At 36.9% G+C, this 24254-nt stretch overlaps 2 protein-coding genes across 3 annotated transcripts in view; one reads left to right on the top strand and one right to left on the bottom strand.

Annotated features, from left to right (window-relative positions):
- The window catches only part of LOC110445501 (GTPase HRas), a 35440-nt gene extending 17658 nt beyond the window's left edge, over window positions 1-17782 (bottom strand). The window contains exons 1-2 of the mRNA XM_021490173.1: window positions 17591-17782; window positions 1654-1702 (exon numbers count right to left, since the gene is read on the bottom strand). Of these exons, the coding sequence (XP_021345848.1) occupies window positions 1654-1702; window positions 17591-17621 (80 nt within the window). The 5' untranslated portion in view covers window positions 17622-17782. The remainder of the gene's footprint in view (window positions 1-1653; window positions 1703-17590) is intronic.
- A 5725-nt stretch (window positions 17783-23507) lies between these two features.
- Window positions 23508-24254, top strand: part of LOC110445500 (zinc finger protein 234-like) — a 4060-nt gene continuing 3313 nt past the window's right edge. Inside the window, exon 1 of one of the 2 annotated variants that reach the window (XM_021490171.1) lies at window positions 23508-23603. The gene's annotated coding sequence lies outside the window, so the exon portion shown is untranslated. Of the gene's footprint in view, window positions 23604-23831; window positions 23929-24254 lie in introns of those variants that run through there. The other variant, XM_021490172.1, reaches the window with a different exon arrangement.

The raw sequence follows: 24254 nt of genomic DNA, 5'->3' as shown, positions 1-24254 counted from the left end.
CAATGCAACTGTGAAGTTTTCTGTTAAGTCTTCATCTTACTATATATATATATACACACACACACACACACTTCATGTATATACCGTATTTGACAAAACAAATACCCCATTACTTATATACATCCCTTTGCTTTCCTGTTCTGAGCATTCCATCCTGTCACCAAGATTTATTCAAGGCCAAATAAAATTATATATGTGTTTCCTATTCCATTTGACTTTGAATGCATGTAGGTAGCTATTGGTAGTAGCTATATACATGTACATGTAGGTAGGTATATTTTTTTTTTTTTAAATATTTAGAATTATTACAGCATTTTCTTGGAATGCACTTCAAATGGTTCTGAATGAGTGGATTCTACTAAAGAGATTTAGTTAAATTCATTTTTTTCATTTTGACTATTACATATATTTCAGGTAGGAAGCGAGGATTTTTTCCATGTAGGTAGTAGGGAATAGGAAACACAGGGAATTTTGTTTTGGCCTAATTACACATGCTTAATTGAAAAAGTGTATATTATAGCTATTCCGTGAAATTTTAGTAAATTCCGAATTTTTTATTTTTAAAAAAAAATTATGATAAGGTACATTGTTTACATAATCACCAATAACATATGGTCCAACATCCTCGGTACTCAAGGAGTTACGCTCACCTTCGCTCTTTGCACCACTGGAAGATGTCATAACAAACTTGAAGGCTCAGTGGGCGCCACATTTTTAATGAGACAAGAAGACTTGTTTGATCCTTTGATGCACATCAATTAAATCTTGTGGTAGAGCAACTGTAAAAACTGACTGGCTTTCAAGTTGGGTGTCCCTTCTTTGTAATCTTTAAAGGACAGGTATCACCCTTGCGATCGGTCAGGTGTTTTTTTCCAGAGACAAATCAAATAGCTAGTGGTGTGCTTTCAATTTTGCTATGATATAGTCCAGGGGTGCAGAGAGTAAACCCTTGGAGTATCGCAGAGAGTAAACCCCTAGAGTATCGGGTGCAGAGAGTAAACCCCTGGAGTATCGAGTGCAGAGAGTAAACCCCTGGAATATTGGGTGAAGAGAGTAACCCCATCACTGGAGTATCAGGTGCAGAGAGTAACCCCCTGAAGTATCGGGTGCAGAGAGTAAACCCCTGGAGTATCGAGTGCAGAGAGTAAACCCCTGGAGAATTGGGTGCATAGAGTAAACCCCTGGAGTATCGGGTGCAGAGAGTAAACCCCTTGAGTATCGGGTTCAGAGAGTAAATCCCCGGAGTATCGGGTGCTATGTAAAAAAATTAGATCTATATATAGCAGAGAGTAAACCCCTGGAGTATCGGGTGCAGAGAGTAACCCCCTGGAGTATCGGGTGAAGAGAGTAGCCCCCTGGAGTATCGGGTGAAGAGAGTAACCCCCTGGAGTATCGGGTGCAGAGAGTAACCCCCCCTAGAGTATCGGGTGCATAGAGTAACCCCCTGGAGTATCGGGTGCAGAGGGTAAACCCCTGGAGTATCGGGTGCAGAGAGTAAACCTCTGGAGTATCGGGTGCAGAGAGTAACCCCGGGGGGCCCCTGGAGTATCGGATGCAGAGAATAACCCCCTGGAGTATCGAGGATGATGGTCCAATAACTACTGGCTGATTATAGCAATAGTACACACAGAATGAAGAAGATTGTATACTCACTGGTTCTGTATGAGCTGGATGGTCAGTGCACTTTTCCCTACACCACCCGCTGTAAACAAAGAAAAAAAAACATGTTATAAGTTATAGAACAAACACAGATTTATAAGGTACTCTGAAATGTTTACATTTGTATTTGTGGATGTTTTTATTTTTGTTGTACATTATAAAGTCTTGACTTGCCATCTATAGCCAGCTTATTACCATATCTTAATGTCCCTGCTTTTCATACTTAAATTAAAACCACAACATATTCAGTAATACCCTTCCTAGCTTTAATTTGCAACCTACTGTATATAAATAAGTGTTAAACTTATAATTTCCATCAACATAATTCAATGTCCCATTACGATTTAGACTCATTTGAACTCTTCCAATTCAAAGGTTGGAATAATTCATTATGAAATTTCGGGGGTGAATGAGTTAAATGCTTCCGCCAATTCACATGAGGTGTGACAGTGTAGCAAAGTTTTACTGTTGTGCAGAGTAATATATATAATATACATGTACCTGTGTAGGTACACTGTACCTGAATTCCTAACACTTAAATAGCATTAACGGTGGTAGCAGTGAAATAAATTTTAATGGACAAACTGACACTGTAATGATTTTACATGTACAGTATACATCGATCTGGTGAGATCAATTCTGTTCACAATACTGTGTACTGGGAATTGTTCACCTTTTTCGTCTACCGTAATGAAAGCGAATATATCACAACACCAAACATTTGTAAACAACATAATATGTATAGAAACTTAATGTGAAGGGCAAAAGTAATACTGGGCAAAATATGGATAATTCTGCCGAAGGGTGAAAGTTTGGGTAAAAATTCCCCGGTATACAGTACATGTATCGCGAAATAGAAACAAGCAGTATTGCATACCTTATACCTTATCTACATAATAGTGTGTCTGAATGGAGTACATTGATCACATGATGGGGAAAGAAAACATCCTGTCACCCTCGCAGTGTTTGAAAAATTGGCACCAGTACTGTACATGTTTTAGATACACATTCATAATTTAACATGACAAGATTTACCATATTTATTCTGCAATAAGCCCAGGGATTCAACACTTAATCTCCGACTGAAAGAAGGGGATAGGCTTATTACAGGACGACGGAAATGTTCTTGTTCACATTTCTTCCTAACTGCAATATATATTGGTGGGCTTATTACCAAGCATGGGCTTATTGGCAGATATATACGGTAATGTCAGGCATATACATGTAAATGTGTCCAAAAGCCACCAGTGTATACGTATATATACATATCTTTATTGGGGCTCCTCTCACAAACCAACCCCGACTTCTTTATATTGTAAATACATAAAGTTCAGTTTGTAGACTTTCTCTATATAGCTACCTATATGATATAGCCAGCCATTATTCTCATTGGGAAATTGTAGCTCTTGGTAATTAAGAAGCATGTCCTTTTACCCGCTACGATATTGTTCTCAAGATTTTTTTAAAATGCGGATGTTATTAAATTTGTTTATCTTTTTGCTGAGACTACTCGGCATGCATAATAAAATGAGGTATTGAATTCTAAAATTAAGTTGAATATTTTTCAGATAATTCACCCGGAAAAGGGAGTTGGCAAAAAAATTCAAGTGGATTATGCTTTGAAGTAGTCTGCCACTATTAACTATTATGTACTGACATGCATCAAATACACATAACTTCCGACATCAACAGGAAGTCGAGGAAAAGACGTATTATTTACATAAATCTTCTTAAAGAATTATTATAATACACCGCCATTTATGAAATGTATTTCAATGTGACATATTTGTATGAAATCAGTCCAAATTAAACTATTAATTTCATATGAAATGTTATCTGTGAAACAAAAATTTGACCGGGTTTAATACATATTAACGCCATGTAAATGCTGCATTGCAGCAATGAAACTAAGGGAAATATAACAACAGATAAACAAGAGGCTCAATGGGCCTGCATTGCTCACCTGGTATGAATTTCACTCTTGTAACCTTAAAAGTGATCTAAAATAAAGCTACAGGCAAAATATATGTATTTATGATTAAAATTCATTCAAAAGAACCTGGGTTTTTTTTTTGTTAAAACATTTTACCCCTGTGATTGAAAGTCGAACAAAGTCATTATGTTGAACAAATTTTATAGCCTTTTATCTCAGGATGCAACTTGCAAAGTATCAACATCCTGGGACCCATGGTTATTCAGAAGAGGTCGTTTAAAGATTTTAAACAACTTGACCCCTGTGACCTTGAATATAAGTCAAAGTCATTCACTTTAACAAACATAGTAGTCCTTGATCCCAGCATGCTACTGACTAAATATCAACATCCTGAGCCTTTTGGTTATTCAGAAGACGTTGTTTAAATATTTTGAACATATTTGCTCCTTGTGACCTTGAATATGATTCAAGGTCATACATTTAAACAAACTTGGTAGCCCTTGATCCTAGTATGCTACTNTTTAAAAAAATTTGACCCCTGTGACCTTGAATATAAGTCAAAGTCATTCACTTTAACAAACATAGTAGTCCTTGATCCCAGCATGCTACTGACTAAATATCAACATCCTGAGCCTTTTGGTTATTCAGAAGACGTTGTTTAAATATTTTGAACATATTTGCTCCTTGTGACCTTGAATATGATTCAAGGTCATCCATTCAAACAAACTTGGTAGCCCTTGATCCTAGTATGCTACTGACTAAATATCATCACCCTGGGCATTTTGGTTATTCAGAAGAAGTTGTTTAAAGTTTTAACATATTTGACCCCTGTGACCTTGAATATGGGTGAAGGTCATTCATTTGAACAAACTTTGTAGCCCTTCATCTCAACATGCTACTGGCCAAATATCATCACCCTGAGCAGTTTGGTTATCAAGAAAAAGATGTTTAAAGTTTTTAACATATTTGAACCCAGTGACCTTGAAAATGGGTGAAGGTCATTAATTTTAACAATCTTTGTAGCCCTTCATCCCAGTTTGCTTCTGGCCAAATATCATCACCCTAGGCCTTTTGGTTATTAAGGAGAAGTCGTTTAAAGTAAAATATTGACGCCGGACGCCGCGCCACGGCATAAGCTCACTTGGCACTTCGTGCCAGGTGAGCTAAAAACATTGCAGAATGCGTCCTGGGGTAAACCTTGAGAGTTGAGATGTATATGTTACTTCAGACACAATGTCAGGTCATGTACAGTGGTAATTATATATAAGTCAACTTCCAGAATTGAAGGAAAATGCTGAATTCCTCCGTTAACAGGTTTAACCTAGATATATTCCAGTCTTCAATGTTTACAAACACCAGTGATGTACCCAAAACCATGGTAACCAGAAGAGGCCACTTGGAGTAACATATATATACACCTACCTAACCAGACATGGCTGGCCAATCTATTTAGACAAATCGTTGTCATAAATCACTCGTTTGACACACAGGTAGTACATACCACAATATATTGTACAAAATTCCAAAGTGTAGCTAGCCATAAATGCTAGAGAACTAAACATTTTGAGAGAAAAAATCCTGTCAATACCAAATTCAAAATGAAGAATTCACCATCTGGTGCATTGCGCTGGACTAGGTGTAGGTGGGGGGGGGGGATAAATATTGAGAATTGTTGCTAAAATTTAAATTCTCGAAAGAGCTGATCTTTTTCAATATATGTATACGTATAGTGTCCTTTGAAATTACATGTACTTTAACTGACATTGAAAATATGTTGCTGTTCAAATCAAAACTTAAACTATTGATGAGTGGTATATATAACATTCCACAGTCAATGTTCGAGTGTAGAACTTTGTTTTGTACAACCAAAACAAAACATGCAAAAAGATTCCTTATGAATACTAAGTACCTCTCTATTAAAAGATCAACTTCTCTGTGTGAACACAAGGAACCCCTCTATTTTGTTAAACATTGTTTGATATGTTACACATACAGTCAAACCTCAATATAATGCCGGTCAATTTCATTTGCCACCTTTAGCTCGCATGCATGCTACCAACGTAGTTCTAGGTCCCTTTTTATAATTTTTCTCTTTTTATTAATAATAGTTATATAAGAAGTATGTGCGTTAATCTCAATTTATTGTCAAACCAGGGTTTATTAATGCCAAAATTTTCTGGGCAAATGGTGACAGAACGATATGGTTTTTACATCATCTGACAGTAACTAATAAAAATCTCAACTCTAACATGGCAATGTGGCATGGGGTGAAACGAAAAACATTGATTTACACAATAAATCTGTCCATAAGTCCCTCAGTGCAACACTTTTTAACACTTTGTTAATCTCTCATTCCATATACATGTAATTCAATTTTGCTATCAAAAAACACATGTTTCATGTTCAACAGCTTTTTCATTGTCTGAGCAATGTAAAGGTCACCCAGAGGTGACCTTGAATAAATCACAGCAGGACCACATAGAACAACGCTTAAACCCAGACTGTTCTTCTCAACAGTTACAAAATTTTCATTTTCTGGATGTTATGAATTTTTCGTGCAGTAGATCTTACAAATCTATACACACTAGTACATGTAAAGTACTTATAGGAGAATGAGTGGCGTATCCAAGCAGACGCCACTACAGAACAGGAAGTGGTTTACCTGATCCCGCCACACAACTTCGAGGTCGTCAAGCACACGTTATATAATATGTGCGACCATATGCTTTGCTATACGACAGGTGATGGATGGGCAGGGCGGGTCACGGAGTACGGCTCTGATGAGGATGTGGTGAACTGTATACAGTTTGTAAATTGGTACGGCCCAGCTGTTCCTCATAGTATATAATTAAGCTTTGATAAGCATAATAAATTCATTACTATAAACTGATATTCATTTATAATTTGAACAATATTTGTTTCACCCACAGAAACATGATAAATAATGCAGTTTAACATTTTGATTTTGTGTTGGAGTTGTCTCCCTTTTAAAAATATTTTCCAATTCATTGCAGCGTACCAGAGTACTGTCTGTTTTATAAACAGTACATGTACACGTTAAAAGGCTCCTGAAGGATAAATTCATACCAGGCTTCAAGTATTTTAGGAAGAGTTGATCATGAGAGTTTGAAAAAAAATGTCCAAATGTTAAATTAAAAGAGCTGTGTTGGATTAACTTGAAAAAATTCTGTCATACTTATAAATATCAATCTTCTCATTTTTAAACTTTTTCATGCTGGTTTCACTCTGTTTTGGTGTCCAGGATAAGACTAAGAACAGTGTAGACACATGCTGATCTGCTTTAACTCATTTACCCCTGAAAATACCTTTGAACTCTTCCATTTCAAGGGTTGGAATAGTTCATCATAAAATTTCAGGGGTGAATGAATTAAATATAATCTTGCACTAGTGTCTTTCATATATCTGGTAACATCCGTTTTCTGCCATGACTCAATCAGTTGATAAAGTCAAATTTTTACTGACACATTTGAGATGAATCATATATATGTCACAAAGTGAGTCAGCTTTTGTACCAATTAGATTTTACCTGGAATAGATGGATTAAGAATAAATAGTAAAATCAGGATTAAGAATAAATAGTAAAGTCAGGATTAAGAACAAATAGTAAAAATCAGGATTAAGAATAAATAGTAAAATCAGGATTAAGAACAAATAGTAAAATCAGGATTAAGAACAAATAGTAAAATCATATTTGAAACTGATTCACAACAGGTTTATCAACAAAATACAAATAATTAATTCAAATATAAGTAACAAAACTTTGTGAAATTCTATTACAGAGGTGTGTTAATATGAATTGTTTCTGTCAAGTTTTAGCAGCAGGATGGACGATACATCTGGGGGCAGTTCTAAGCGTAATATATGTAAAATTTTCTGTATATTGAATGTCGAATAACCTATTTTTGTTGTTAAGTTATCTTGTGCGAATTTAGGTTAAAAGTTGGAAGCATTTTATCAATTACCAAATTTTTGGCATTTTTGTGGTAGTATCTGAGGAACCCCAGCAGCTGTATCTAGTGTCAGCTGACACCAAGTCTGTCAGACCAAATCCTGCTTTGTACTAGTTTGTAGTTTGCATATGGAGCCTGGATTAGATCAGATTCTATTATAAATTATAATGCTGGCCTTTTGAACAATTTCATGTCAGAAAGGTATATACATCACAGTAAATTTACAAAAAAAACATTTTCACTGTATAAAAAAATATAAACTTTATTTATTTTACAACAATTATGAAACAAGTTATTTCAACTTAAATTAATCACTCTTGTTGGCCGGGATGTCAGCGCGTGGGGGGGTCTTAGTGTGGGAGGAAACCGGAGTACCCGGAGAAAACCCACGTGATTGGGCAGGTGACCCCAACCTTTTTACGTCCGATCGGGGAATCGAACCCCGGCCGCCTTGGTGAAAGGCAAGTGCGCTATCCACTGCACCACCCGACCACTGTAGTGAAGTCTCATTACATTAATTGTGCTACATGTATGTTTGATATATACATGTATACTCAGCTAGTGTTAAAGGGGACACATTGTCCCAGTTATCCCTCTCTTTCACAATTCAATCTTCTTTCAAGCCGCTTTTGCTTCAGGGGAAAAGGGAAACGCAGAAGAAGGTATGCGAACAACGCAGTTGGACAATAATGACTTTACAACAACAAACTCATTCACCCCTGAAATTTTATAATAAACTATAACAACCTTTGAATTGGAAGAGCTTAAATGTGTCTTCAGGGATAAATGAGTTAAAATGCAATCCACCTTAATTTCTGTTTAACCCTTTCACCCCTATGTAACTTTTGTAAACTCTACCATGCATTGATCTGGATGAGTCCATTACAGAGTACAGTGGTGAAAGGGTTAAGTTTTAATGGTGTTGTAGCTATAGGGGAGGGGTACAATATATCCAATCAACAAAAACATATTCATATTATTGGGAGATGCAATTCAAAATTCATTACGGTATTTGAATTTGTTGTCCCACAATTTTTTAAATTTTCATTTAACTTATTCAAAGTAAAAGGGTATGATAACATGAATTATATTTACAAAGAAATGTTCCACTCAAAGAGCTCGTTTTTTTTTCGTTTTTCTCTCCTTACATTTAGATTAAGATAAAGCAACATGTATTTCTGGTGAAGAGTTACTTCCCTTGATATATATTTAGCTACAACATACTGAGGTTATAGTGTATGGTTAAATTATCTATAAACAGAACAAATGCAGATGTTTACATCAACATCATGCTTCTGGTGTCTGTCATCAACTATACATACGAAGAAAGGTTGTATTCACAGAGATATTTTTTTTATATCACAGATGCATTTTATGCCTATCCATTGCGAGGGTGCTAAAGCTCCAGTATAAACATTAAGGCACGATACGTATAGATAATACACATACACGTAGCTAGCCTCACACTTTTTCTGATTTCTATTTGATAAACGATACATTGCAATGCTAAATTCCTCCATGCTATATATCGCATGACCTGTTTTTTCATAGAACACCATTGCAATTCAGCTACCTATGTACATGTATATATACAAAATTCATATATACATGCATGGATAATTTATAACTTCACAGCAAACCGTCAATCAACTTGAAAATTAAAGGATGAACAATTTCAAATGACATAATACATGTATACATAATACAGTGAGTAGCCGCGTACATTTATGTATATATATATATATACAACAAAGACCTTGAGGTCATTGTAATTTACATGTAAAATGCTATCGAGATTTACGGACACGTTATTGTTATTTAAAGTCACTATAGCCACGAAAAATCTATCAAACACATGGACTTTTTAACCTTGAAACAATGTGCTTGAACTGTAATTAAGTTTCTGTTTGAAGTCTCATGGATATGTACGGGTATGTACATTGAAAGATCAAGTTACTGGACGTGATCAGTATAATATATAGTAAAAGTGTAATCGACCTTAGCACAGTTTTCTATAGATACATGTTAGCTATATACTATTCCGCAAGTTTTTGTGAAGATTAAAATATTCTAGAGACGGGGCCAGCCATGAAGCCACATACATTTCAGGGGGTAATTGTTATGTATGCACTTGCATAATCTTTCAAAGATATCTGTACGAAAATAATGTCACGAAATCAGTGACCAAAGAAAATTTGCACTGTCATAGTCACCTCTGAAGAATGGATGATAAAAGTGTGAGAAAGGTTATGAAATGGGGACATCGGTGCATGCGCAAGGATACTTCATGTGGCATGATATCTCGCTATTTTTACACAAAAAATACATTCCTCAACACGAGTACTCTGCACTAAGTTACCCAACACTATATGTATACAGTTACTTGGACAGTACAAATATTTTTTAAATAAAATTATCTCACATAATTTCAAGTTCACTGAACCTATATAGTCCATTGAACCTATATAGCTATTTACATGTACCTGTCTGGCTAAATATAGATATAAATTTGCACTATCATAGTAACCTCTGAAGAACGGATGATAAAGTGTGAGAAAAGTTATGAAATGGGGACATCGGTAAATGCGCATGGATACTTTCTGTGACATGATCATATCTCGCTGTTTTTACACAAAATATACATTCCTCAACACGAGTACTCTGCACTAAAGTTACTTGGACAGTACGAATATTTTTCAAATAAAATTCTCTCACATAATTTCAAGTTCACTGAACCCATATATAGTTCCCTATAATACCTAGTAGCTATCTACATGTACCTTTCTGGCTAAATATAGATACATATTTTGCACCAATTGCATCAATTTGCCTTGTTTTTTGGTGTGAAATAGACCATGTTCCCCTTTATGACCTTTTTGCATCAACTGATACCAGTGATGGGCCATTGAATCTATTAATCTTGGTGCAGTAAATAAATTTCATTTTTTTTTAAAGTAAGCCTTATCATTAAGGTTGCATTTTTGGTGTAGGTATTCATATATATATACGGTTACCCCACATATAAAACATATATACCTACAATTCTTCAACTTATTCTGATCCATCATATCTTGTCTTATCGATGGCTGACTAGGAGGTCTCATATAGCACACCAAAATATAGATATGGGTCTTATTTTTTATCTTTTTTTTTTAAAGATTTATTTATTTAAGGATAAAAATGCACCTTTATGACATTGATGATAGTATGCAACACAGTTCCACTCAAACATATTCCATGATACCCATTAACGCATCTTGGGAAATGTGTACAGATAAGATTTGGCTAAGAATTTTGAAAAAGGGGCATAACTCCTATAAAACAACCAAACTTTAAAATTAAGCACAGGTACCGGTGCACAACTTCAAAATGTGGTGCTACCAGAATTGAGTTTCACAGAATTAGAAGGAAAACTGTACAAGGAGTTGTCTAGACAAGATAAATCAAAGAATTTAGCAAAAGGGACATCATTCTCATAAAAATACTAGATGGTAGGGGACCAATCATTTTCTAAAAACAACTGCTTAAATTTCATTGTTGACATTGTTGCCAGTGGTGTCGCAATATTAAACACAACACCAATTCTCAAATTAAGATTTATATCCCACAAGCCGACAGACTATACATGCAGGTGTATATTATCTACGAAAAAAGAAAGAAACAGAAATCAAATGTTTACTTAAGTAAGCCAGAAACTTTCTTATCACAAGGACGAGTAAATTAAGTGTCAAAGGTGAATCTTTTGGTGAAACAACCATAAATTTTGCCTTGTTTCATATCACCATTTATTTATTTAATACCTGGTAATGCCAAATACATGTACCATCAAGAAAGACATCTTACCTAATAACAAAATAATCGTTATTTAAAAATTTGGACCAAAATATCAAACAAGGAATTTTGTTTTAATATGTAGGATGAAATCTAGCTTAATTCAAGAGAGAATTGTAGGAAAATTCTGGACACCTGAACAACCCTTAAACAGCTACATGAAGTAGAGTTTTAAATTTTAATACCTTATAAAGGGTCCCTGCAAGTACATTTACTTAAATACAAAACAGTACTGAAAGTTTATTTCAACAGGTCGCTCAATCTTAAAATTTGTACTGTACAAATTTAAAGACTAAGCAACCTGTTGAAAGAAACATTCAGTTGTTATGGTACAAATTCAATCTGCCAGGTCAAAGGTGAACAGCCCATATGTTTTCGGATATATATAGGAGTACACTCATCACAACACAAGGTGTAGGCATAATCCTGTGTTTACTCTATATCTATATACCTGGCCTCATTCCAAGCCGTACACATACCGTCTCATTATAGACTCCTTATTGCCAATGTGACCTAATGGCAGTAATTGGCGAGACAAGACAGCCCTGTCCAACACACTGACAAAAAACACAACAACGGAATGATGTATGATTCACACACGATGTGGGGGCCACAGTTTTACACTGTATACTGATATCTTGGACAATAGGAAGTCCAACTGGTCAATCCTGGGTGAGATCATAAAACGGGTGGGTCACTTTGAGGGCAGGTATATATATAGTAGTAGCTACTGTGTAAGGGTGTTGGGGCTAAATACAAGTAAGATGGTTACATCTTGTGAGTAGACTATTTATCGGGAAAGGAGGGTTCAATATGCAGACAGGTCACTGTAGAAAGATAGATAAAAGGGTAACTACAAGGGGTCTAGCAGTATATATACAGGCGTGAAAACATTTCCTAAGAAATGTAACTTGAGAAGGGTAACAGGCCTAGGTGATCGTGTGTTCAGGTTCGTGAGGCTAAGTTGTCTATTGGAACCAAGGAACAATGTTACATGTACATATCGTGACTGAATTATTTTTTTACCTGTTATCAATATTTGACCAGTACAGCACTGTTAAAACAGTATACCTGCTCTGATCACCAATATTTCATTAGAGCAACGTTCAACCAATTCAATACCCAACATGTACAGTACGGAAATTTCTAAATGAGGAGCCAAGGTACATATTGTAACTGAAAAAATATCAACTCATTCACCCCTGAAATTTCATAATGAACTATTCCAACCTTTGAATTGGACCAGTTCAAATGTGTCTTTAGGGGTGAATGAGTAAACCAGCATGACCTGCTATCAACATTTGACCAGAACAACACTGCTATTTACACACACTGCATGCGCAGTACAGTAACAACATATGTACATCACTAGTACTGATGATCACCTTGCATAATATTTCAGATGATTATTTCATATACAATTCAATTAGAATATCCGAGGTGTACTGTACATGTATAGATTTAATCAGTACACAGCTATAGCACGGTTTGGCCAGGACACTTCCATTGACCAGTTAGAGAGGTCGGGTGGTGCAGAGGATAGCGATTTTGACTTTCACCAAGGCGGACAGGGTTCCAATCCCTGATCAAACGTGAAAAGGTATCATGTCACCTGCCCATCCATGTGGGTTTCCTCCAGGTACACTGGTTTATCCCAACTTAAGACCCCCCCTCCCATGCTAACATCTGGGCCAACAAGATTGATTAATATAAGTTGAACTATCTTGTTTCATAATTGTTGTAATATAAATAAAGTTTATATTATTAACCACTCTTATAATAAGAGCAATGGTATAAACGCTCTGAAGTTCTGGGTTCGAATCCCGGTCTGGCACCACTCAATTTTTACACTCACAACACTACTCTTGATTTATGTTTTGTTCTTGATTATTTCTCATAAAAGTCGCAGGAATGATTTATCAAAGCTTTGGTCATGTCATAAAAAAACAGTTTCCAATACTTAGTTACAGTTTTTGACAGTGGTACGGGGATCCAGTACTAAGTTACAGTTTTTGACAGTGGTACGGGGATCCTTAATATATTTCTTGAACAGTTCTCGAATACTGAATATCATAAACCAATACCCAAGTTTAGTATTAGCTTTGTAATATGAACTACAGTAAACTTAACCTGTGTAATATACCCGTGCACCATCCATGTGCGATCTTGTTCTGTATGTCGGTACTTGACAAGTCCTCCGGTGCAGATCATCCACCTATATATATACGGTATATACTTAGCCTACCCTATAGAGTACTCTTTCAACTTTCGACTTGCAGTACAAGTGGTCACATTCCAGACATATTCTTGTCTATGATCCAGCTGTTCAATTCTATAGACATACATCAATACGACAGAATCCTAGCTATGGCAAAAAAATAGTGGATCCATACCTACCTATGTTTTCAGTACATCTCCTCTAGATATGCAATTTATTTCTATTTCAATGTTTTTCTGATTTAGGGATTATAACTCCTAATGGGAATGGGACGAAAGTTTCAACTTTCAATATATTTATATGTAGAGAGGGAAAAAACTTACCATTGAAAGGCATTGCAGGCTAAGTTACTGTTATGTCAAATAATTTGGTTTCAAAATGTTTGACCACTGGTCATTGACTGTATAATTTCTCTTGATTCAAATGGGAAAAAAGAGATGTATATTATATTCATGTACATATATGATACATATTATACATGTTTTGTTTTTTGCCATTGAAGGGTTTAAAGTGGTGGGGATCAGAGTGACTGGAAGTCGTTATAGTGGTGGGGATCAGAGTGGTTGGGAGTCGGTATAGTGGTGGGGATCAGAGAGGTTGGGAGTTGTTATAGTGCTGGGGATCAGAGTGGCTGGAAGTTGTTATAGAGGTGGGGATCAGAGTGGCTGGGAGGTGTTATAGTGGTGGCGATCAGAGTGGGTGGGAGTTGTTATAGTGGTGGGAATCAGAGTGGCTGGGAGTTCTTATAGTGGTGGCGATCAGAGTGGGTGGGGGGTGTTATAGTGGTGGCGATCAGAGTGGGTGGGAGTTGTTATAGTGGTTGGGATCAGAGTGGTTGGGATTTTTTATAGTTGTGGGGATCAGAGTTGCTGGAAGTCGCTATAGAGGTGGCGATCAGAGTGGCTGGAAGTTGTTATAGCGGTGGGGATAAGAGTGGCTGGAAGTCGTTATAGTGGTGGGTATCAGAGTGGCTGGGAGTTCTTATAGTGGTGGCGATCAGAGTGACTGGGTGTTGTTATTAGGGCTGTAACGATATATCGATACTACGATATATATCGGTATACATAGTACATACCGACTATACAATACACGATATGTGAACTTAGTATCGTGATATCTTAAATTACTAACTATGAAAGAGTATAACTCCTAATCGGAATGGGACGAAAGTTTCAACTTTCAATATATATATATCTGTAGAGAGGGAAAAAACTTACCATTGAAAGGCATTGCAGGCTAAGTTACTGTTATGTCGACTAATTTGGTTTCAAAATGTTTGACCACTGGTCATTGACTGTATAATTTCTCTTGATTCAAATGGGAAATAAGAGATGTATATTATATTCATGTACATATATGATACATATTATACATGTTTTGTTTTTTGCCATTGATGGGTTTAAAGTGGTGGGTATCAGAGTGGCTGGGAGTTCTTATAGTGGTGGCGATCAGAGTGGTTGGGAGTTGTTTTAGTGGTGGGGATCAGAGAGGTTGGGAGTTGTTATAGTGGTGTGGATCAGAGTGGCTGGGAGGCGTTATAGTGGGGGGGATCAGAGTGGCTGGGGGTTGGTATAGTGGTGGGGATCAGAGCGGCTGGGAGTTATTATAGTGGGGGGGATCAGAGTGACTGGGAGTTGTTATAGTGGTGTGGATCAGAGTGGCTGGGGGTCGTTATAGTGGTGGGGATCCGAGTGGCTGGGAGTTGTTATAGTGGTGTGGATCAGAGTGGCTGGGGGGTGTTCTAGTGGTGGGGATCAGAGTTGCTGGAAGTCGCTATAGAGGTGGCGATCAGAGTGGTTGGGAGTTGGTATAGTGGTGGCGATCAGAGTGACTGGAAGTCATTATAGTGGTGGGAATCAGAGTGGCTGGAAGTCATTATAGTGGTGGGGGTCAGAGTGGCTGGGAGGCGTTATAGTGGGGGGGATCAGAGTGGTTGAGAGTTGTTATAGTGGTGGGTATCAGAGTGACTGGAAGTCATTATAGTGGTGGGGATCAGAGAGGTTGGGAGTTGTTATAGTAGTGGGGATCACAGTGGTTGGGAGTTGTTATGGTGGTGTGGATCAGAGTGTCTGGGAGTTGTTATAGTGGTGGGCATCAGAGTGGCTGGGAGTTATTATAGTGGGGGGGATCAGAGTGGCTGGGGGTTGGGGGACTGGGGGGGGTTCTTGTAAGCTGATAACAGATATTGTTACAGTAAATTAAACTCAAAGGATATGCTACTATGTGTGGGTACTGTACCACTGTATACAGAATGTGTATATATTTCAGAGGTTACATTGAATCTTGTTGGCTGGGAGTTGTTATAGAGGTGGGGATCAGAGCGGTTGGGAGTTGTTATAGTCGTGGGGATCAGAGTGGTTGGGATTTGTTATAGTGGTGGGGATTAGAGTGGCTGGGAGTTGTTTTTGTGGTGGGGATCAGAGTGGATGGGAGTTGTTATAGTGGTGGGTATCAGAGTGACTGGAAGTCATTATAGTGGTGGGAATCAGAGTGGCTGGGAGTTCTTATAGTGGTGGCGATCAGAGTGACTGGAAGTCATTATAGTGGTGGGGATCAGGGTGGTTGGGGGTTGCTATAGTGGTGGGGATCAGAGTGACTGGAAGTCTTTATAGTGGTGGGGATCAGTGGCTGGGGGTTGTTATAGTGGGGAGGATCAGAGTGGTTGGGAGTTGGTATAGTGGTGGCGATCAGAGGGGTTGGGAGTTGTTATAGTAGTGGGGATCACAGTGGTTGGGAGTTGTTATGGTGGTGTGGATCAGAGTGTCTGGGAGTTGTTATAGTGGTGGGGAGCAGAGTGACTGGAAGTCGTTATAGTGGTGGCGATCAGAGTGGGTGGGAGTTGTTATAGTGGTGGCGATCAGAGGGGTTGGGAGTCGTTCTAGGGGTGGGGATCAGAGTGGATGGGAGTTGTTATAGTGGTGTGGATCAGAGTGGCTGGGGGTTGGGGGACTGGGGGGGATTCTTGTATGCTGTTATTGTTACAGAAAATCAACCTCACAGGATATGCTACTATGTGTGGGTACTGAACCCCTGTATACAGAATGTGTATATATTTCAGAGGTTACATTGAATCTTGTGTTTGACAAAAATACCATCCTTGATATTTCAGGGATTCATACTCACACTAGTAGTTGTAACCCTCCTATCCATATGTGTTAGTTGATTATATCAGTAGCATTAGTCAGATGCATGGAACCAAATCTAAAACCTACACAGTACGTTTGACATCTCTGCAACATGTACATCCATCATATTTTAAGATTATACTATCATAACAGTAACACTGTTATCATCTGATAACAAGGTTTGGATGAGAGAAGTGTATAGTCATACATCATTTTGTGCAAGACATTTGATATCAAACATGATAAACAAATGTTTAGATGCTTTACTTGAAGAATCATGAATATCTTCTGACTGACAAAAAACAAGTGGCTCATCGATGTTGGGGTGTGGTTGTAGTTGTTTTGAAATGCACATGTGTAGTACTAGTAATCCGGCCCTTTGTGAATTTACAAAGGAGCAAAATGTAATTTGTAAACGCAACAGATGCATGCAATTCCTTGCCAAGCCTGATACATCTCGTTATATCTTTGCAAAATCTGAGCCTACAAATAGTATAAATGTTAAATTGTCATGATTCTAATCAAAAATATCTGAATACACAAATAGCAGGTGCCCTTTGGGGCGCCAACGGGGAAATTAAATTAGCATTTTATTTTCTAATATTGTCCCAAAAAATATGTTATTAAAACGACAGAAATTACCACACTATAACATCAACAACTATTTAATAACAAAAATACACACCCCTTGAAATATTACCGCTTATGCTTAAAATAATTTTCGATTTAGTATTGTCTGTGGATTTTTGAATAGACAACCACCACCCTATTTTGGACAACTGTTTAGTCACCAATAATACTGCGTCTCGTGCTGTTTAAGGGGAAATGGAAGGCGTTTGCCGACTGTTCTTACCTCCAACGACTACCAGTTTGTATTCTGTCATCGATGAGCCAGTTTGATATGTTTCCTATATTCACAAAACACAATATTCCCGTAAACTTGGATAGAATGTATTCCCTCCACTCAATCCTCTATGTCGTTACTTCGACCTTCTCGGCAGCGATCGCAGCGACACTGCTTAGAGCTCGGAAAAGCTGACCTTATTTTTCAAGCCGCACACGCTTTTTATACGAAGGTTGAGAAAGAGGCCCTGAAAGGAAATTATCTATTTTTCTGAGTCTCTGAAATAAAACTTTTAAATGGTAAATTTCCGAATTTGATTTCATGGAGCTTTTTATATTGATTTATTTAGATTAACAATTGCAAAGAGCGCTTACGTATGCCTGAAGTTTGCATATATACTGTTCCTGGCTATTAATAGATTATAAGCCCAGTGCTATTTTTAGAAAAGGTGATCTACTGGCACTGTCATGAGCTAGGAGGCCTATATGCGTCACATCTCGAATATAATAAAACACTTGAACCACGGACTTTGATAACCTAATCTAATTCCGTGCTTGAACCAATAAGATTATTATTGGCAAATCTAAATAATATTTTAGAAACAGGTTTTTTTTCAGGTACTTAGGCTCCGTAATTTCCTCAGCAGGATCTAGAAATGTTTTGGCCAAAGTCTTTGAGGTCAGTTTTCGTGTACATATCAAAAATACATTGTACACCAAATATCTCTAGCAGGGATTAAATATAAGGTCCCCAGTAGCTGTATGATATCAGCTATAAGTATAACAATGAAATAATTTTAAATCATGTATGAATTATATCCTAAAGTAAATTTTATGAAATTAGATCTAATATATGTTAATAATTATTATAGGCTAGCAGAATACATTAAACTGAAAATGAAAGATCAAGGAATTTTGAAGCAGCCAACACTATTTTAAATGCATGTGTGTTTTTTTAATGCCTTAAACATAGATGTTTCAAAAGAAACAGAAACTGCGGCTAAAAGGGGGTGGCGGAGCGGGTCCTTGTAGGGAACCCTGTCCCCACACCCATATGGAACATGAAAAGAAAAAAGACATTTGACATTATAACTGTCCAGGGCAGTGCAGAAACTTTGGTTTGTATTTATAAGATGGACGTTTGATCCTTAAAAACACGATTTTGTTTGTTTGTTTGTTTGTTTAACGACCTCGTTACCACCAGGGTCAAAAACACGATACATTAGACAATACAGATATACATGTATATCGCTCACCTATTTCATTTTAATCTAATTCCGTGGTTATTTAAATTAGACAAGAAATATAAAGTTGTTGCAAACGCAATCTTAATTTTAAGTATTATTTTGTTGTTTCACTAAACGTGATTATTTCAAATGACCGGTTTTATATTTACAGCCGGAACTAACCAGTCTGCATGTATCGGAGATAAAGATGTGACCTGATACGTCAAACCGATAGTTTATAATGTTATTTTCAGTGTAAAGTACATTCTTGAAATTCTTGACCTAAAAAAACACTTCAACAAAACGAGAGGATATTAATCTACATGTGTAAGTCAATCATGCGTGTCTATTGTCCTGTTAGTCCGAATTATTCACACGTTTTATCAGGGACGTATAGTGACTCTATATACTGTCCCTGGTTTTATCGACTTTTTTTTTGTATATCAGTCTGTTAATCGACGACAGACCGATATAAAAAAAAGTCGATAAAACGTCAGAATAATTAGGACTTTTGTCCTGTGTGTAACTATCGTAGATGTATGATCTAACGACAGTAAACGGTCGGTATACCAGCTTATTCCATTTCCATTTCGTTGCGAATTCGAGGTGGGGTGGTGTTTTTCTATTTAGTTCACCTTTCGGCGTTTTCTAATTACTGCTTTAAATGACACTGTTTGTACATATGATATGTGCAAACGTCAAGATGACATTGCTGTTTATGGCCAAAGCATAGAAATCTCTTAGGATACTGTATACATAACATTGTATGTAAATAAAACTAGTCGCGCGATTCGAAACTGACGATATGAGTAAATGATTATATGACGTCACACCTGGTCAGTCACCACAGGTGCATTATATGGCACAGGGGCTTGAGATTGGAGTATGTCAGTATTAGTTACAACAGCTAGGTTTGGACCGAAACTGCTGTGTTCAAAGTAACATTGGACGTTTGCCGAGGGTTCAGATCAACTCGGTAAAAATGACACAAAGGACAGTATATTCACTCTGAACAAATATCAGTTTCGATTCAATCATAGCTGTAGTAGCAAAATTTCGGGTCCCTGTGCATTATGCGTCTATCACAGGTAGATTCACTTGCTTACCTATGAATATTTCCCAAGGGAGGCAACTATCAAAATTGCAACCTTCGGGCAAACTGTATATATATACTTCTGTCCCTAATAACCCAACCAGTCACGCTCATATAAAACCGTTATTATACTTATACGTCTCTACTTTCCAGTGACGCAACATAGCATACACCGTATCAATCATAAAAAGGAAAGAAATAAAAAAATCTCCTCGGTTGTTTTTTTAAGTTTGATAAAATAGTGTCGTTATGTTATGTCTATGTTTAAGTACAAAATTTGATATTTTTCATATAAAAAGTCGTGTTTTACTTGTTAATAATCAGACTATACTGAGCTCCCAGAACACGGGAGATTGCTTCTAGGACCTAGTAAATTTGTTTTCCCAGCTATGGTCCCTCCCATACCTCCCCCTCCTCATGCGCTACGTGCCTCGGACGCTCGACCCTATATGTAAGCATACACTCCGAAAAATGATTTGCTACGCCACTGGTTTCAACTAATCCGTATAACGTAAAAAAAAAGAAATCGACTGAACACGTTTTAAATAGGCCTACCCCAATCATGGAGCAGTAAAATGAGTTAAGGTTCAACAACCCCCCTATAATAATAAATGCTGTAGTCACCTAAAACTTGATGTGTATATAATACAACTTTTATTTGTAATTTGAATATATTGAACTTGTACATTGTCTATTAAAAATACATTGCCGGGTAATTAACGTAGTCGAATACGAGGCTAAAGCTGATGTCTTCATAAAAACAGCTCACCGGATTTATAACATGTCGGTCTCTTTTGCGACCTAACTGAGTGCTAAGAAATTAACCATACTTTAATGAGTTTCTTTATATATACATGTACCTAGTGCATGCAGAGCTTTATTTCTCTTCTACAAGCTATTGAGAGGAATTCCTACCTCAAAGATAGATGTTGCCATGCGAAAGCAATAAAATCATATAATAAAATCCCCTGCGTAATAAATATTAGCAGATTATTCCGTCTTTGCGTATTGCAGAGTTATCTTCTCTTGGGAGCAGGGATTGATTGTTACGTCATTGGTTTGTGTGAGAAAATCACGTCGTTTTCTCAAAAATTGATGACGTTACTCTCTTAAACAAGTGACGTAACAATCAATACCTGTTATCAAGAGAAGATAACTCTGCAATATGCAAAGACGGAATAAATGAGAAAACAAAAAATAAGTAATTAACTTTGCTCGATATATGAACTATAGATGATGTGCCATTTAATAACATTCTGTGATGTTATAAATGCGCTAGACATGTTATAAACGTTGAAGCTGAAAAGTGCGATAATGTTTATAACATGTCTAGCTTTTTTTATAACAACATTAAATGTTAAGTAAGGACACTTTATATGAAGGTGATGTGGCTTTTACGGTCAAAAGTCTGTGGTTTTACATGATTGCTTACAGATGATGGTAATTCTGCATCTTGTGACATCCTTGACTTGTAGTCCGTCACTGCTGTCAATCTTGTCGCGAAGCCTCATTTGACGTCATCAGGTGATGGCCAGCCCTCTTCAGATGTTTCGACCCTTAATCACTACATCCTCCGGTTGATGGGTTGCCAAACCAGTACACGTCTATGTCGGCTTCCACATCGGCTCTTCTCGTTTGTGCCATAGGCAGCACGACGTCTGATGGCGGTAGCTTTTGCCCTCCCAGCGAGTCCTGTCGACTGTAATGTCCTCCACACTGACTGTGCGGGGAAACCTCTACAACCAACCTCCTCTGGAAAGAGCCATACTGTCCATCCTCTGCTCCTGCACTTTTCCATTAGCTCATCATACTTGGCGTTCTTCCTCTCGTGGGGTTCCTCGCAGCTCTTCCTCCCATGGAACGGTGAGCTTTATGACGATGAGGTGTCTGGATATATATACCAGTAAAAATAATGTTACTCGGGCGTTTTACTATGATTTTTGTACATTTCCATAGCAACAATCATCTACTTTTGTGCCCAGTATGCCTCTCCACACCTAGTTAAAATAGAGAAACAAAGCTCCGCATGACCTATAGGTGTATAAATGAACTTTAAACGATATGTCGATCATTTCGTAGCATTCAGTTAGGTTGCTAAAGAGATTGACATGTTATAAGTCCGGTGAGCTATTTTTATGAAGACATCAGCCTTAATGCTTTATTATTGACTACATTAACCTGGTTATGTACCTTTTAACAAGATTCAAGATTTTTTTTATTACGCTCTGACACACGAAGTGTGTAACAAGAGGTCAAACAAAATAACATCAATCAAAATAACAGGTTCTGCATATGCAACAACTAGGAAGTCGTGAAATTGGCGTGAAAATCTTAATTTCATGCTTTATGACGTCTTAATTATGCTGAGCCCGGAACTTGCCACTATCCCCCCTGCGTCATCTCCCATTGACCACGCCTGGACATGTACGATTCTTCAACGTATTTTTTTTGAAATTACACATGAATTCATCATGATAGAGACACCCATAGCGTTAGATAACACCACAAGTAAAAAAACAAAACAAAAACAGAAAACGTAAAACTTTCAGGAACACAAATTCTTGTCTCTTTCTACTATTAGCTAAATTGTAGCTATTAACGATATGTTACCAATCTTATTAAAATCCGGGTTTTCAGCACAGGGATAAATGCAGATCAAATTTCAATTTTATTTGGTATGTAATAATTTGAAAAACCAGTGTCAGTAATCGGATTCCTTAATAGATGCTTCTTACAATGTACATAGGCTTACAAGCAATTTAGGATGTCTGTCGGATTACATTAGATTGGGAAAACAAAAACTATAAGAAAAGTATAAAAATGTTTCAATAATGAATCAATAAAAAAATAAAACATAAGGATACTCGAAAAGTACAAATGCTATCCAACTTTTCTCAACCAGACAAAAAGCGGAAGACTCAGCTAGGGGTGGTGAACACATGATTGAAATTGAAAGTTTATACACGAGCTAATGAATTAGTCTAATCAAATATGCATAGGGTAAATTATTATTACGTTAAACAGTTTACAAGATCAGTGAAACTTCATTGTAGAAAATATTGGATGATTTTGAATCATAATTCATTTCATTTGAAAAAGAAAGAAAAAAATAGAAAAAAATACCGTTTTAAAACGTACTTTGCATATCAAATCTATACGTCTCTGCATATATAAAGTAAAAACCAAGTATAGTCTATTCAGTCAGAGACGTATATTATAACAAATATTGTAATATATACGTCTCTGATTCAGTTATACTTGTATTTAGGTTATTTTTCAACTTCGATCAATACTGAAAATATATTTATGCCTAGATGAATACAAGTGAAAAAAATGCGAATAAATTAGTTGTAAAACTTGTGCGTTCCTTATTTAAGTTTCCCCATCATGCATTGATGTATAATTCGGAATTGATTTTTTGTTTTGCGCGCATGAATTTTGACCCGGCAATTCGTCTCAGTCGGTGCAAAAATTACATTTTTCAGATGAGTAAACTCCTGTGTGGAGCCTCTCAGCTCTGTTAAGCGACGTATCAGAAACGCTTATCAAATGGGTGCATATTGAACGCGTCTATAAGCGTTCTGAGGACTAGATTACGTAGTGGCCGGATAGCCTCGGTTCTTTCCCTCGAAGGAGACGCGCCACGCCGTTTTAGCAAAATCCTGGAAGAGTGTCTTTCGGACTCCTCGATCCAATCGAAGCAGGTATTATTCCGAAAACCCCCTAAAACCAACTTTTACTTTACATTAGGTCTTGAATCTTGTCTAAATAGGATTTAATATATAAAAAGAGATGTTACACGAAGAAACTTTGTCCTTGAAAATATAAAACAAGATGGACGACCATTTGCTAATTTCTTCCGTCGTGAAAACGTGTTAGCTCGTCTGGGTCAGAGTTCAGTTAAAAAGTTACATACGAGAGGTTCCGATGTTCTTTACTTTCAGTTTGAGCTGAACGTAATTTTTCGACCACTTTTAAAAAAAAAATTGTGTTAAAAATTCGTCATGGCCGTTGTTTTCACTTAACCAGGTCACTGCATTAGTTCGTTACAAATGCATGTAATAAGCGTCAGTTTATGCCTATGGAGATATGATTTAACTTAACTGATAAAGGATACGTCACAGCACATATTTTAACATGTTTTCAATTTTTTATGACATTTTTTATTAGCCCTCATTATATTTATCTATATATTCTGTAATATAGAGCTTAATCACATTTTAATTGAAATGTTCAGGACCCATACTCGGTGTTATTATAGATAGGGCCTATAGGGCTATGCTATACACAAAGAGTATAGACTAAGTGTTACCCTTGAACAAATTGAAAAATCCAAATACTTCGGGGGTGGGGTG

This window comes from Mizuhopecten yessoensis, unplaced genomic scaffold (genome assembly GCF_002113885.1).
Source record: "Mizuhopecten yessoensis strain PY_sf001 unplaced genomic scaffold, ASM211388v2 scaffold2307, whole genome shotgun sequence".
NCBI lineage: Eukaryota > Metazoa > Mollusca > Bivalvia > Pectinida > Pectinidae > Mizuhopecten > Mizuhopecten yessoensis.
This window is presented reverse-complemented; position numbering and strand designations above follow the sequence as displayed.